This window comes from Topomyia yanbarensis, chromosome 3, assembly GCF_030247195.1.
Source record: "Topomyia yanbarensis strain Yona2022 chromosome 3, ASM3024719v1, whole genome shotgun sequence".
NCBI classification, from domain to species: Eukaryota; Metazoa; Arthropoda; class Insecta; order Diptera; family Culicidae; genus Topomyia; species Topomyia yanbarensis.
This window is the reverse complement of record NC_080672.1, coordinates 107,881,925-107,898,814: the sequence shown is the minus strand read 5'-3', so window position 1 is coordinate 107,898,814 and position 16,890 is coordinate 107,881,925. Positions and strand designations below refer to the sequence as shown.

The following is a 16,890-nucleotide window of genomic DNA, read 5'->3' as shown; positions in this document are numbered from 1 at the left end:
GAATGTTTCAGTTCCAGTTATACTCTGAAACTCCTATACAAAAAAAGGCTCCTGAACATGCCCTAATGTGGTTTTACTTATTTCTTGAGCGTTTTTTCAAAAAGACATCTGCAATGAGGTACTCTCTTTGTTTACTTTCTCTTTCGATTTGTACGGCGTCACAATGGCATTTTTCACTTATTTTGCAGTACAGATCGAAAGACGGTGGCTTTGACTAGCATATTATGCAAAGAGTTGAGGGATAAATGTTAAAGCGACCGAATTATTAACAGAAGAGAAAGTAAACAAAGAGAGTCACTCATTGTAGATATGACGTTTTGAATAAAAGGTCTAGATTTTTGACTTCCTGCATGGAAGGTCTCGGTTGGGATGAAAACACGTAATATTCAGTACTTTTCTGGTTGCGTCATTGGTGATGACCCCTTATTGGGGTTATCGCGAGTTTCATCGATTTAGCTCTTCGCTCTCGCCACGACTGACAAGTGACAGCTCTCACAAGTTTCTCTGCAGTTATGGCAGACATCTTGGATCTGTGCGAGCACACACTCTCCCTGTCACATTCGCTGCAGCAACACACTTCGAGACGAACGATAATTTCAACGAGACCTTCCTTCATTTTTGGACCGAATGTCATAAGGGTAAGTGGGTATGATGGCGCTGAGCCAGCTCGTATGAGCGAGATGGGAGAGGGTTTGCGTAATCACCTCCATGTTAGATAATTGCATTCTTTTACTGAAAATTTCTAATTATTGGTGTTGTTTTCCAGGCTGACGATCCAAAAGAGGCACTAGCGTGAACACGAGAAGCGAAAAAGATGTTTTCATCGATGAAAACGCTGATGGGCGTTGCTGCCCGGGCCGAACAGGTCCTAGTCCGTGGATATGCGGCGAAGGCTGCTGCAAAGGCAGCCGCCGGTGCCCAAGGTAAGGTGGTGGCCGTTATCGGTGCCGTCGTTGACGTCCAGTTTGACGACAACCTACCACCGATCCTGAATGCTCTGGAAGTTCAGGGACGTACCGCTCGGCTTGTGCTGGAAGTTGCGCAACATCTTGGAGAGAACACCGTCCGTACCATTGCTATGGACGGTACTGAAGGTCTGGTACGTGGCCAACGGGTATTGGATACCGGCTCTCCGATCAGGATCCCAGTCGGAGCGGAAACCCTAGGTCGTATTATCAACGTCATCGGTGAACCCATCGATGAACGCGGTCCCATCGATACCAACCTATCGGCTCCGATTCACGCCGAGGCTCCGGAGTTCATCGAGATGAGCGTCGAGCAGGAGATTTTGGTCACCGGAATCAAGGTCGTCGATCTGCTGGCCCCTTATGCCAAGGGTGGAAAGATCGGTCTGTTCGGTGGTGCCGGTGTCGGCAAAACTGTACTGATTATGGAGCTGATTAACAACGTAGCCAAGGCTCACGGTGGTTACTCTGTGTTTGCTGGTGTCGGCGAGCGAACCCGCGAGGGTAACGATCTGTACAACGAGATGATTGAGGGTGGTGTCATCTCGCTGAAGGATAAGACTTCCAAGGTAAGTAGCAGTCTGGAGTTATAAAAGCGTTAGTCAGGAATGTACGTATGTAGGGCAATTGATTTAATGGTCTTATTATGCCATTTCAGCAAAATAGTTCCATTTCTTTAGGAATTTTTGTTGAGGCTCGGAACGGAACGGAAATTAAGAGTTTTTAGAACTCTTGTATCATAGGTTCGATTATTTCCAATCATGAGAATCATTGATTGGAGGCGATTATAACACCCTAGATAACGTCAAAGAACTAACATTTGAAATTATATTAAGCTCATATGGCAGAAATGTGTGTATATCGTGGATTCAATTCAAGCACATTATTTCCGGATGTTTTGAAAAATATATTTATAGGGCGAACATCTTTAGAACACTTAATAATTTCCACTTGAAAGGGTCTAAGAACTACTACGAATGTTCGTTTGTCTAGAACTTCTAGTTACGATACTATTCAGCCGCATTTTTTTTTTGATTTTACACATAGTTCATGAAATTGCAAAATGGTTTCAAAAATAATAATTGGTTCAGATCGAGAGGAATTCGTCACATCGATGTCGAGTGTTGTATTAATGCACATGATCATAACTTTTTTTTTCTTTTTCTGTCAAAGGTCGCTCTGGTCTACGGACAAATGAACGAACCCCCAGGTGCTCGTGCTCGTGTCGCTTTGACTGGACTGACCGTTGCTGAATATTTCCGCGATCAAGAAGGACAGGATGTGCTACTTTTCATTGACAACATTTTCCGTTTCACTCAAGCTGGTTCGGAGGTGTCTGCCCTGCTGGGTCGTATCCCTTCTGCCGTCGGTTACCAACCAACTCTGGCCACTGATATGGGTAGCATGCAGGAGCGTATTACAACCACCAAGAAAGGATCCATCACTTCGGTTCAGGCCATCTACGTACCGGCTGACGATTTAACTGATCCTGCTCCGGCCACCACATTCGCTCATTTGGACGCCACGACTGTCTTGTCGCGTGCTATTGCTGAACTGGGAATCTACCCCGCTGTGGATCCTCTCGATTCCACATCGCGTATCATGGACCCGAATATCATTGGAGCTGAGCATTACAATATTGCTCGTGGCGTGCAGAAGATCTTGCAAGATTACAAGTCGCTCCAAGATATTATTGCTATTTTGGGTATGGATGAGTTGTCTGAAGAGGACAAGTTGACTGTTGCCCGTGCCCGCAAGATCCAACGTTTCCTCTCGCAACCCTTCCAGGTTGCGGAAGTTTTCACCGGTCATGCCGGCAAGCTGGTTCCACTGGAGGAAACCATTAAGGGATTCACCAAGATTCTCAATGGTGAGTTGGATCACTTGCCAGAAGTAGCTTTCTACATGGTTGGTCCAATTGAGGAAGTTGTTGAGAAAGCCGAACGTTTGGCCAAGGAAGCCGCCTAAGGTGGAACGCCTATGTAGGAAAACAGATCAGCAGCAAACAGTAATTAGTCTACAGTAGATCGAAATGAGGGATTTGTTGTTTTGAATGGGGTTTGGAAGGGGACTCCGGAGTCCTCCCACTTTGTTCGGAGTTTTCTTCCATCTTCATTCGATGTAGTATGTAGGGGGGACATCAAGAGAAAAGTACCCGATGCTAAAATGCATTGCTTTCATGTAATCGTCTGTCGAGTTTACGAAAGAAGGGGAACGTTGTAGCAAGTGAAAATGAGGTTCAAAATATAGACTTATGATATTGGTCGGGATAAAAGTGCATTTGGTTTGTGAGATCGAACGAAAGAAAATCCACTATAGATGGTAATGTATCACCGTGCAACCCATACATCGGTTGTTTTTATTGTTAGAAAGCCATACCTATGCAATATTAATTCCCAAAAGAGAACATTGGATTAAACCAATTTGCACATGTAGGACACAAGACCTAAAATAAATTGTTTGATTTTTGTGTTTCGAATTCATCTCGTCAGTAACTAGCGCCAACTGGGAGTCTAATTAGACAGTTTATCTAAACTAGTACCCGAATTAGCATTAGAAGCATTATTCGAAAGAACACTAGCCTCCAGTATGCAGTAGGTACGAAGTAAGTGGTTTGAAATGTCAAATCCAAGATGACTCCAAATTCTTGAAGCACTCTGGCCGTGCAAAAAGTTGTTGAATTGAATCGTGGAGCCCATCTACATAGTCGTCACCCAGTGACAAGGAAAAAGTTTCCTTCTTGTCAATAGGTGACATGACTATGACATTAGGGTCCGTGATAATTGCGCGTTTGCTTAATTATCAGTGCTCTCTGACGATATTAGGCCTCGGTTGAATCTCGGATCCGCCGAAAAATCTGTCGTCAGTGAAGACAAGGCGGCGTTCTTTAGTTTGATGACATTATTAAAATAGAAAAGAAATATTACTGGGTTGAAACAGCTTCTTTGCGGGATGCCCGATGTAACGTAAAATGAAGATATACCGAATTGAAATTGCCTTCCATCGTGATCGCGACGGATGAGTTACAGTCACGTAAATAAAACAAACAATCCTTCGTGGTACGAACGATACCAACTAGGAAGTTTCTGGATGCCGAATTTGTTTTACCATGGCTATTGTGAATTCTGTGAAAGGCAGTGGATAGAGGTAAATAACATCGGGCTGTAGTCACCGGAAAATCACTAGGGTTCATTCGTTATGAAGGAGAAAGGGTTGGTCAATGTCTATGTTTTAGACATAAAACGAACTAGATTCCTGCAGATTGTAATTCGGTTGAGGCATCGTCGTGGAGGATTGAGATTCGCAGCTACATGTGGTGTAAGGTAAGATCAAAATCAGGAAAATTCGGATATAAAACAGCAACATTATTTCTATGCTTTTCTATTGGCCTATGTTTCAATGATCATCAAGATTATTCATGTAAATGTTATTTTAAAATATACTTATCAACCAGTTCCACACAGTGCTGCTGCGAGTATACGCACAGCGACGTAAGTCATCTTCTTAACCTTATGAATTGGCCTTCCAGCACAGAGAACACACTCATATTGAAAGTCTTTGAAAAGAATATTGTTATTAAGTAGCTCCATAATTAGTAGAGTGGAGAAAATCTCATCCTGCATGCAATAGAAATAGGGAAGTGCCGTTCTATTCCGTTTATTGAAATTCGATTTAGCCATCATTCAACGAGTTCATCTTTTTTTCGAACATTTTCTTGGAATCGCAAAAACCGTGCTTAGTCTTACCGAACGAGTTTGGTCCGGAAGATGTGGGGGTCTCACGACCGATGTTGCGCATCCGCATACGACATTCGGCAGGCATTTCTTCCGGCTCATCGTCACTGTCGTCTGCGGCAAATGCATTCGCTATCGGTTTTAGCAGTTTTGGGGTTTCTTTATTGGGTACCGTTTTCAAAGACATCTGAATCGCCGTCGGTTTCGACTTTTGCATTTGCAATATTGCCGTAGACTTTGACTTGGTAATATCTGCTGTCGGTTTCTTGAAACCGAATCCTATCTTGGAAGTTGCAACTGGCGCTGGTGGAATTTCTTCCGGGCAGGATCCTTCAAAGAAAAAAAAACATCTCCGTATGTTTAGAGAAAATCATTTACAACCGAATTCTGTCCATGGACATAAACAATCTCACCATCGCTGGAGTCTCCACTAGAGCTAGAGTCGATTTGTGGTGGATGTACTGCCTCTCGCAATTCCTTTTCCTTCAGTCGGCGCTCCTCGTCCAACACCCGTAATCTTTGCTCAATCGGTGAATTTGAACGGCTCCGAGACCTGCTTCGTGTTTGACTAGAAAAATCCTCCCGGCGTGATCGTGGTCGTCCTGTGGCAAAGTTGGAGGGGCAAAGACAACTGGCAAAATTAAATATCTAGGTTTCAATTTCAATCTAATTCGTATATGTTCGTCTGTTAAAGGAATGGTATCAAACCGAACGTGGAATATCCATAGGTTGGTCGAATAGTTCAGGAAAAAATAGCAATATTCAATTTTCAAGACCGACGGAGCGGAGACAAAGGATATTTGCGAAAGGAGGCAGCTCCGAAGATTTTTTTTGCACCCAACTTACAGTACCTTCAGTTTTTTTATCCCAACGACTCATTGCAATTTGTTTAAATGCTGTGATTTACACTGTTTTAAATAACACTATCTATATTTCTTTAAGTAATATGAATTCAAAGTTATTTTTGGAAAAAAAGGAGTGCTTTGCTGAACTATAATATAATCTCAAATTATGGGTGTAAATATATGATGACGTCTTCCCAGTAAAGTTCAACCGGAAATGAACTGGAATTCTGACTGGCTCCAGTTCGTATACGGGCTCCAGTGACACAACCGATTCTAACTAGAATCGGTTGTGTCACTGGAGCCGGAAAACGAACTGGAACCAGCCAGAATTCCGGTTCATTTCCGGCTGAGCTTAACTGGGTTAGATGGAATTGACGTTAAGGAGCAGGGTTGCCAAAATTAAATTTGTATTTTTGTCTTAAAAAATCTTTTCATCTGTATTTACTCCTCGAAAAATCTGTGTCGATATCTGTATTGAATCAGTTAAGTCGTTTAACCTTTTGGTGGATTATCTATCGAAGATATTAATTCCTGTGGTTTAAATCAGTCAAGCAAGAACCTGTTTACATTTTCGTAAAAAAACACTACAAATCGTTCTGATATTTTGCATCCAGAAACTTGAACTTTACCGTTGTGCATAATGGACAAATAATTTTCTTCATTTAATGACTTTTGTTGATATCTTATGTTATATACATTATTGCGCACTTCCCACCAACCTGGACTCCGCACTTTTAAAGTGCGAGTGATCTCAAAACTGCGAGCTGTCAAAAACATGTATTTCAAGTGATAGAGATGGTACTTTCATAGACAGACCAGTCGAACTAACCGGTCTACGAGAAGAATTTAATGGAAAAATGGTAAGTGCGCAGTGCGGTTAGAATCCAGTTTATAGTGCCACAAGCAATAAGTCGACCAATGTAGCTGTCGAATTTTCGGACAAACAAATAACAAAGTCTCAGAGCATTACAATTAACGTTTCTAGAAGTAGACTTCAGCCAGGCGTTTGTTGGGTGTTAAGGCTCAAGTTACCCCAAGGCTTGGTAGTGTGCGTAAGAAAAATTGTGCTCAGCTTTGCCACCAGATTATCCATTTAAACCTTTTCAAAACTCTAAAAGAAGAATATCAGTCGATTTATTAGATCATCACGATTCAATTTATGCAAAATACCTGCCGGAAAAGCCATCGGCTTAGCTGAATGGTGCTTTTGAAAATGTGGCTGTGGTTTTTTCATTGCGCTGTTGTATTGCGTACCCCAGCACGGTGTGGTAGTGTGACAAAAAATCACAGCCACTTTTTCAAATGCACCATTTAGCGAAACCGATAGTTTTTCCAGCAGCTATTTTGTATGATTTGAATCGTTGTGATCTGATAAATCGGATGATATTCTTCTTTTAGCGTTTTGAAAAGGTTTAAATGTATAATCCGGTGGCAAAGCTGAACACAATTTTTCCTACCCATACTACCCAGCGTTCAAAACTAACACATGCTCAAAAAAGGTAACTTGAACCTTAACCTGAGTGTATTACAAACCTTTAGCTTTCAGAATGAGCGACCGCTCTCAAAAGTGAAGATCTCGACTATGTCGACGCGCCTAATTAAAATATATCTATATATTTTAATTAGGCTGTGCACGCGGACGAAGTCGACATAAATAATGACTTTTACTGTGAGCCGTGTTTATCAACACTGCCATTAAACTGTGAAACAATGTTTGTAAACACGGCTAGCAGTAAAAGTACTTTTAAGTCGACTTCTTCAGCGTGCACAGCCTAATATAGAAGGCTAAGCCGAGAGAGACACAGAGGAAGTATTACTGAAACTAAAAAAATATTTCTAAAATAGGTTTTGTAACATCGCTTCTCAAAAATCTGTATATCTGTACATTCACGCAAAAATCTGTATATCTTCACATACAGATTCTTGGTCTAAAAATGGCTGAAAAATCTGCATAAATACAGATTATTCTGTGTTTTTGGTAACCCTGTTTAGGAGTAGGATTCTGCATCGAAGAGGCCTTTTATTTATATCCCTCTAAGAACGGTTGGTTTCAAAATCGTCCAATGAAGGACGTTCGTTGGACCAATTTGGGCATCGTCTAAATAACCGTTCAACGAACGTCCATCGTTGGACCCGTGTTGAACGATTTTGAAACAATTTTTTGGACGTCTCAGTGGGTAAGAGCAGCGTACTCCAGCCCGCACGGTTAAATAAAACAACCTGTAGAATAAGTTCTTTTAACTTAGTTGTGCATCGCTTTCGCACTTATTAGTGTTGTCAAAAACAAAACGAGAGATTCTACTCAGTCGACATCTTCCGTGGAGGAAGGTACTTTTGAGTGGTTTGGGGTATACTCAAAATTAGGTAAATTCAACTTAAATTTTAGTATAAAAACCTGTTTTAATCCACCTAGAGGTGTAAGTGTGCCTTTCTCATTTCTACAAACCATGATTTAATAGCTGGTTCGTACAATATAACATGGAAATGTCATTCATTCTTATTACACTTGGTAAGTATATATAAGAGCACCTTTTTGCATTCCTCGCGGTATCGATTTGAATCGGAGTTTTCGATGTAATCGCACTCCACAACCCGTAACTCCAGAGCCGGAAGTCGGATGAAGATGGAATTTAATATCAGTTTCCGGGGACGCAACACCTTTCATTTGAGACTAAGTTGATCAAATCGTTCTAACCATTTTCGAGAAACCAATACAACCGTTATTCTGAATTTGGATGCTTCCGGATCCGTCGATGGTGGCCAGTGTGGCCAAAGAGACTTTGAATGACTGTGGGTGACCTAGATCTACACATTCAACAGTTTTGTTTACATTTTGGGAAAAAATCACCTTTTTACATTCATCGCAGAATTCGCTAGAATCGGGATTTTCTTCGTGATCGTACGTATCACCCTGTAATTCAGGAACCAGAACTCGGATCCATACAAAATTCAACAGCAGCTGATGGACCTTTAATTTAAAATCAAGTTTGCCAAATCGGTTCAGAAAATTCCGAGAAACCGATGTGGACAAATCAACAAATTTTGTTTTGTAACCATACTCTTCAACTCGTAATCCGGAACAAGATGTCGGTTGAAAATGAAATTCAATAGCACCGGGGGGTTCCCCCGGGGGTCATGAACCGTCATAGGTGGCCAATGTGGTCAAAGCTGCTTTGATTGATCATTAGTGATCCAGACCCGCAAACTAGAGTAATGTTACATCAATTTTGATATGTTTTACTTCATTTGAACATCATGGTGGTACCAGTTTATATGGGAATTTGCTGTGTGACCGCACTCTTCAACCCGTAACTCCGGAACCGGAAGTCGGATCAACTAAAAATTCAATAGCAGCTTATGGGAGCGTTACACCTTTCAGATGAAACTAAGTTTGCGAAAATCGGTTCAGCCATCTCTGAGAAAATTGTGTGAGTTTAAATGACACACACATACATACACACACAGACATTTGCCGATCTCGACGAACTGAATCGAATGGTGTATGACACTCGGCCCTCTGGGACTCGGTTACAAAGTCGATTTTTACAATGATTGCATAGCCTTTCTTTATATGAGAAAGGCAAAACCTATCAATGAGTTGTAATTTTTGCCGTGGTTAAATGGAAACTACCTTCAACACGGTTTACCTAATTTTAACTTCCTCCACGATACCACGAGATTGAGTCAAAGGAACTCAATTTTAGGTAGTTTTTCGTTTCCGTGCAGTTAAACTTATTCCGGAACCGATTCCAAATCAAATGCATCAACCGATTCCGACTCTGAATCGGGTATATTTAGGCGGGTTCACAGTTTATAAAGAACAGTTCTCGACAAACATATGATTACGGCGTAAAATCCAACTGTCAAAATTCACTTTGAGAGGAAATTCTGGACAAATCGTTGCTCGCCAATCACGGATGTTGGTGGTAAACAAAAGAGAAAAGTTTTCTCTCTCATTAACTGCTGTGAACTGTGTTCGACCTATAACGGTCAATTTTACAAAATTTTACAATATGTATCCAACTTCCTACCTTTTTCCTTTACTAACATAAGAGGGGAGCAAGCCGCCCCTGAATACGGTTTTCTCTTCCCCCACTAACACGTGCGATGTACCTTAAAAAATGTATAGGGATCTTGAGGAGTGTGCGGGTTAAGGCATATTCTGATGCAGATTAGTACCGTGAGTTAATATCTCAGTCTTTTTTAAATTTTTTGGCCCGAAACTATTGAAAAAAACATTTTTTAGTTTGTTTCCTTTTAAGACAATAACACTTCTAGACCCATGCGACTTGCACGACTCTATAGGCTGCCTTCTCAGATCTACCATAGTTTGCAGATGAAACTTGGGATGGCAGGCTGCTAGCGGATTGAAAAAGTATCAGATCATGCTGTGTGGGGTACTGTCCCGGTTAACAATGAGGCGAACGAGATATTCGCAGATACGTCATTTAGTAGGACAACTGTCAGTTTGCTGGTTGAATTTAATTTTTTTTTTTTTAATTTAAAAATCACAAAAGAATAATTAAGGTTTAAGAATGATATGAGTGTACTCGTAAGGACACCCGCTATCAGTACATATGAAAAACTGGCACAATTTTTGCAAAATAAAGATCCCTATTATCGGCCTCGTTAAGCCACCGCATTTGGGCCTAAATAAACTTAGTTATATATAAAAAAGAGTGAAATAAAAAAAGTCTACCTATCGAGCACAATTGGAAACCATCTCTGATACCTCTGCATCAAAGCTGGATTCTAATTTTGTTCGATAGGTAGACTTTTTTTGGCTTCAATCTTTGCACACTCTTTGCGTACCTTTATACCTTTGGGCGGGTTAAACTAGATGCTGGACGAAAATAAATAATTCAATAAATTTCCACATGATGTTAACGTGTTACATTTTTTTCAGTGTAACATATGAGCACACGTTGCACTAGCACTCACGCAACTGAGAAAGTAAACAAACTCCCGAGAATTGTCAAACATGAACTTCATTCATCATGAGTTCATTCGTGTCATCTTGTACAACTCAATTGAAACTTTGTGCTAGGCTACCCGCCGTAACTTGTCATTTACTGGAAAGACAAGATAACACGGTAATCACAACAAACTTTATTATAACTATGAAGTACGCATTTTGGTAGGAAACTGGGACAAACCATTAAACGAATAAATTGTTTTTACACTCTTTTGTGTAAACTGAATGTATGTCAGAATCTGCATACTTTCTACCACTGTGAACCGAGTTTTCAATGTGTGTAAGAAATAAAATTGTCGTTTTGAAATGTCACTAGCAAGTAGCAAGTTGCCACTATCCGGCACTACGATCGGTAAGCAAACGCTATGCGAGTTGAGTGCAAACTTGGATACAAAGAGAATCATACATGCGAACCTGTATGCGATGGTGATTTTCAACGTATTTTCATTTAAATTCTTGCACAGGTTTTTCAGGAAAGTTTGTTCTAGCTTATATGTCTGTTATCTGTGTTTCTATTGTCCGTGCTTTTCCAAAGGAGGTGCGACGATTATTTTTCGTCGCAGCAACCCTCTAAGAACGGTTGGTTTCAAAATCGTCCAATGAAGGACGTTCGTTGGACCAATTTGGACATCGTCCAAATAACCGTTCAACGAACGTCCATCGTTGGACCCGTGTTGAACGATTTTGAAACAATTTTTTGGACTTCTCAGTGGGAAGATTCGTAGCGCTATTCGGCGCACGATTCGTCGCCATGTAGTTCCCAGTTAAACTCTGCCCGAAATAAACTGGAATTCTAACTAGAATCGGTTGTGTCACTGGAGCCGGAATACGAACTGGAACGCATTTGATAATAAATGCTCAAAAACGTCGAAAAATCGGTTGTTGCATTTGATTTGAAATCCATAATGACTCCATTCAGAAATCCGAACCGGTTCCGGAAATAGTTTAACTGGGGAATAGCGCTACGAATCTAGCTGCGACGAAAAATAATCATCGCGTCTCCTTTGGAAAAATACGGACAATAAAAGGTGTGGTTCAATTTTATATAAAAACCTTACTGTAAATAAAACATACGAAAACCTGACGCACAGTTTTGAGTCAGTTGTATTGACAAATTCAGTTTAAGTAAATAATTAGCACACATTAAACTTGGGTAATACATATTTTTCGACGTTGGGAATCACCATTAGGAATTCCCGAGGCGTACACATGCACCCAGTTAAACTCATTCCGGAACCGGTTCGGATTTCTGAATGGAGTCAATATGGATTCCAAATCGAATGCAACAACCGATTCCGACTCAGAATCGGTTGTTGCATTTGAGTTGGAATCCATACTGGCTCCATTCAGGATTCCGAATCAAATTCCGAATGGTTTTACCGGGCAGTAGCCAAGATCCCCGAGTAATGGTAAATAAGTACTTGGAACCAACGTTCTGAATAGTTGAAAATGAGCGTGTATAGGCCTTTTTATGAAAGAGCGATTGTACACAAATACAAGAAAGTCTCGATTTTGAATTCAGTTGTTTTGAAAAAAAGCCAGAAGGACGTGTTTTATTTGACTATAATAATACGATTGTTTAAATTAATGTCTAAAGGTAATATGAATTTACGTCATTGGATTTAATTTATCTTATATTCATGCTATGGTATGATAGATTTATAGTGTTATGCTTATGGCCATTAACTTCTGGTACACAGAAACAAGTTTTAGGGCAACATGAATCGACTTATAAGGCGTTTAAGTCCAGTGATTTTACGAGAAGCTTCCTCAAACAGCAAACGCAGCCTTCGAGATGGACCAAGTTTTCAGCACTTTCTTCGACAATCGGATTCACCGAGCACCAGCTCTACGGAAATACATCAAGTCAAACGATCATCGGACATACCATATTTAGCGAAGGAAGATCTATTAGGTCAAAGAAAAAAAGTGTTCTTTGAAATCTACGGGTGTCAAATGAACACCAACGACATGGAAATCGTATGGTCCATCCTTAAAGCCCACGATTATCAACGGGTCGGTAGTTTGAGGGATGCTGATATTGTACTGATGATTACCTGTGCAATTCGGGACGGAGCAGAAAGCACGATTTGGAATCGGTTGAAACACATACGTCAGCTCAAAGAAAAACAAGAAGAAATTAGAACATTGCAGATAGGAGTTCTTGGGTGCATGGCAGAGAGATTGAAGAATCAGTTGGTCGAGAAAGAACGAGCTGTTGATGTAGTGGCCGGACCAGATAGCTACAAGGATTTACCACGATTGTTGGCTGTTGGTCAGCGTGGTCAGAAAGCAATAAACGTAATGCTATCGATGGACGAGACCTATGCTGATGTCATCCCGGTTAAGCTGGACAGGAAGTCACGCACCGCTTTTGTTTCGATTATGCGGGGCTGTGATAATATGTGTTCTTTTTGTATTGTTCCATTTACGCGAGGGAAAGAGCGCTCGAGACCGATCAGCTCGATCAAGGAAGAAGTGTTACACCTCGCTGCCAAAGGAATTAAAGAAGTTACACTTTTGGGTCAGAATGTGAATAGCTACAGAGACACAAGTTCAAGCTTTGCAAGCGGAGAAAAGGAAGCCTCTATTCTGGCACCAGGGTTTAAAACCGTTTATAAAACTAAAGTAGGTGGACTTCGATTTGCGGAATTATTGGCTGATTTGGCCGAAACGGTACCCGATATGCGAATAAGGTTCACCTCCCCCCATCCGAAGGACTTTCCTAAGGATGTACTGAAGACTATTGCGCAATATCCCAATATATGTAATAGCTTACACTTGCCGGCCCAGGCCGGAAACTCTGCTGTGCTGGAACGAATGCGACGAGGGTACACAAGAGAAGGTATTGAACATTTTCGTTGACCAATGTTACTCTGCAAATTCACGGCATCGTTAGTATTTAGGTAGTTGTCATTGTATTGATCTTGAAATATTTGATACTTGCTGATTAGCAGCAGTAATCTTAATAAAAAAAATGAAATGATAATGTCAAATATCAAATACAACAGAGCTCCGAGGTTTCGTCTTGGTTTTTTGCAGATCTTACTAAATATATATGTCTAAGAAACCTGGTATTCAAATGATCAACGTCTTTTGCAGCTTATCTTAATCTAGTCAAAGAGGTTCGTGCTGTGATTCCAAATGTGACACTATCGAGCGATTTCATATGCGGTTTCTGCGGAGAAACAGACGAAGAATTTGCTGATACGATTTCACTTATAAACGAAGTAAAATATCACAACGCTTTTCTTTTTGCGTACAGCATGCGGGAGGTAAAATTTGATTATTACGAATTATTGGTAGCAAATCTCATCCTAATTTTTGATTGCATTCTAGAAAACTGCTGCCCATAGACGATTTTTGGATGATGTACCGGAGTATGTCAAAAAGCATCGGTTACAGGAAATGATTAAATCATTTCGGTATCATGCTGCACAGCTAAATGCTCTATACGTTGGGCGTGAAGAGTTAATTATGGTTGAAGGACGTAGTAAACGGTCACCGAACGATCTCTCCGGAAGAAACGATGGTAACATAAAGGTAATAATACCTGCTGGAGATGTCCCTTTTGGAGATCCGCATTCTGCTGATCGTAAGACGATAGTAAGTGGAGACTGTGTGGTGGTGAGAATATCTGAATCAAACTCACAAATACTTAAAGGTGTGCCGATTTATCATACCACCATAAGTCAGTACGCAGAACGAAGTATTGTGTGTGAATCTTCATCGATAAATTTGAGCAATTGAATTGCTTGAACTGTAATAGTTTTATTGAAATAAAATTTATTTATGAATACCGTATTCTGTGGGTTCTTCGAAACAATTCGAAACGGGAATGAAAGGCTTTTAGTGGTGCATGGTACCAACATTTGAAATGAGAAAAGGAAATTTTCTTCTAGTCACTTGGTGACGTGACTGTGAGAATAGGACCCCAGATATTCATTTCGCTCATTGAGAACATGCCTCTTGGTCAGAATCTGGACATCGATTTTTATGTTGATACTTTAAAGGATAGGTTTGTGAACCCTTAGTGCCGAGTTCTCGTATTGATGCTCTCCATCAGAGCCTATACAGTCTCCGGTACTTTTTTCTCAGTTTTGTTTCGCACTTCTCCTTCGGCCTTCCGAACTTTGCGCTTCATTAAGGCCCAATAGGTTTTGATCGCGATATAAACATTGAGTACAATAATGCAAAAAGTACAATTCAATGTTAAATATAGCTAATTGGTTTTTAGACGGCGGGTGTTACAATAGCTACATTGTTCCGTTTAGATTTGTTTAGAACTTCTTGATTGTGAGAAACACAAAATTCCTAATGTGATGAAACTGAGTCGACGTCCCACATTGTGAAAACACGTAATCAGTCCATTCATTGTTGATGCTTGTGCTTGTGCTCGGGCGGAGAACGTGAATTTTAACCTCAATAAATTTATCTTCCATGGACAGCGGAATGCTGTAGGATTTTCCATCGTGTTCTAGCTAGAAAAACTCTAGTAAGAGAACTGCGGAGAGAAAAACAGCATTTTTGGCAACGTATGCCCCGGCATTGTATGGCAGGAATCAGAATATATTGGCTCAAATGGCACGTTCCCCGTACATAGTCGGGGATTTGTGCCTTGCCGTGTGTTTTCATCATTTCCTGAGCGGAAGGAAAGGACAAGGACGTGTGAGGAAGTAGAATTGGAAGGGTGGGAAAAATAACAGCACAAAACAAAAATAAACAACAGGTAAGTTAAACTCACAAGTAGTTCAACTTGCCTGCGAATAAGCCTAAAGCTCTTTACCACATTGGATAAGAAACTTTAGTACGTCTCTGAGTTTCAGTCGACCAAACATGGTTTCGTCTATATAAGGACGGCTGAAGACTCGAAATCGCAATTGTGCTACCGCTGGACAGTTGCATATCAGATGATATGAGGTTCCGTAGTCAGATTCACAAAGATCACATGAAAAAGACTCAGCGCGCTGAATAGTTGCCATGTGATAATTGAGTTTGCAGTGGCCGGTTAAAGCCCTGGTCAGCATGCCGCAGTGGAGCTTCGAAAAATGTAAGAGATTTTTCGAAACCACTGGGCATGGTTGTTCTAGAAACGCCTTTGTTTGGCGACACGTTTGTAGATTTCTCCAATAATTGCGGTGCTCGGACGAAGCCCAGGACCGTATTTTTTCCCGTATCCAACTTGTAGAAATTGGCAGCGCGGGCTCAGGACCAACGAAGTCAATCGCTGAACCTGCCCTGGCCAATTCGTCAGCCCATTCATTTCCAGTAATACCGCAATGTCCGGGCACCCAGACAAGGTAGATAGTGTTGACAATGCTTAGTTCTTCGATTTGGGTTCGGCACGCGATCACTAGCTTGGACCGGGATTTGTCTGAGCTAAGGGCCTTGATTGCAGCCTGACTATCGAAGCAGAAGTTTATAACTCTGCCGGACAAACTCAGTTGAAGGGCCGATTGCACCCCGCACATAATCGCAAAGATTTCTGCTTGGAATACAGTACAGTATCTACCTAGTGAGTGAGATTGTTCCAATCTCATTTCACGACAGTAGACACCAGCACCGGCACGTCCCTCCATCAGAGAACCGTCAGTGTAACAGACTACTTGCGTTTGTTGTTGTCTTTCCATAAAGCCAGACAACCACTCCTCTCGAGAGGGAATCTTCACATGGAATGTCCTGTAAGGAAAACTACAAGTGAGTGTAATGTCGCTGGGAGCAAGAATATCTTCACCCCATGTAACCATTTGTGACCACAATCGTGTATGACTGGTAGCAAGATCAACATGATTACTGTTCCAAAGCCCAGTAACCTGCAGTCTGTATGCACATGATAGTGCTTCTTGTTTTAAGTGTATGTGTAATGGTTTGATATTTAAAAGTGCCTCAAGAGCAGCAGTCGGAGTCGTGGTGAAAGCACCAGTCAACGCCATGAGCGCCATTCTTTGCAGATGGTTTAGCTTTGACTGGACTGTCACCACCTCTCCACTCTGCCACCACACAAGGCATCCGTATGACAGTATTGGACGTACAATTGTCGTGTAAATCCAATAGATGTATTTAGGTTTGAGACCCCAGGTCTTTCCAAAAGTAAGTCTGCACTGCCCGAAAGCCATGCACGCTTTCTTGACTCTGAACTCAATGTGAGCAGACCAATTCAGTTTGGAATCCAATATGACTCCAACGTATTTGACTTGATCTGCACACAGTAGCTCAGAATCAAAGAACTGCAAGGGACGAACTCCGGTTGTTATTCGCTTCTTCGTGAAAAGAACCATTGAAGTTTTGCTTGGGTTAACTGATAGTTTAACCTGTCGACACCACTGTTCGACGGCTCTTAATGCCTGTTGCATTAAGTCAAAGATTGTTCC

At 41.2% G+C, this 16,890-nt stretch overlaps 3 protein-coding genes across 3 annotated transcripts; 2 read left to right on the top strand and 1 right to left on the bottom strand.

Moving 5' to 3' along the window:
- Positions 1 to 504: 504 nt before the first annotated feature.
- On the top strand, positions 505 to 3,240 carry LOC131689378 (ATP synthase subunit beta, mitochondrial-like). The gene is made up of 3 exons (XM_058974429.1): positions 505 to 638; positions 767 to 1,534; positions 2,139 to 3,240. Exons 2-3 carry the CDS (start codon positions 815 to 817, stop codon positions 2,931 to 2,933), a joined length of 1,515 nt encoding a protein of 504 aa, XP_058830412.1. The 5' UTR covers positions 505 to 638; positions 767 to 814; the 3' UTR covers positions 2,934 to 3,240.
- A 1,104-nt stretch (positions 3,241 to 4,344) lies between these two features.
- LOC131692289 (PEST proteolytic signal-containing nuclear protein-like) lies at positions 4,345 to 5,714 on the bottom strand. The gene is made up of 3 exons (XM_058979258.1): positions 5,551 to 5,714; positions 5,113 to 5,301; positions 4,345 to 5,029 (listed from the first exon to the last, which is right to left on the bottom strand). The coding sequence occupies exons 1-3, from the start codon at positions 5,576 to 5,578 to the stop codon at positions 4,638 to 4,640; spliced, it is 609 nt and encodes a 202-aa protein (XP_058835241.1). The 5' UTR covers positions 5,579 to 5,714; the 3' UTR covers positions 4,345 to 4,637.
- A 6,310-nt stretch (positions 5,715 to 12,024) lies between these two features.
- LOC131691881 (CDK5RAP1-like protein) lies at positions 12,025 to 14,323 on the top strand. Its single transcript, XM_058978567.1, has 4 exons — positions 12,025 to 12,116; positions 12,220 to 13,364; positions 13,622 to 13,794; positions 13,859 to 14,323. The coding sequence occupies exons 2-4, from the start codon at positions 12,239 to 12,241 to the stop codon at positions 14,267 to 14,269; spliced, it is 1,710 nt and encodes a 569-aa protein (XP_058834550.1). The 5' UTR covers positions 12,025 to 12,116; positions 12,220 to 12,238; the 3' UTR covers positions 14,270 to 14,323.
- The last annotated feature ends 2,567 nt before the right edge of the window (positions 14,324 to 16,890 follow it).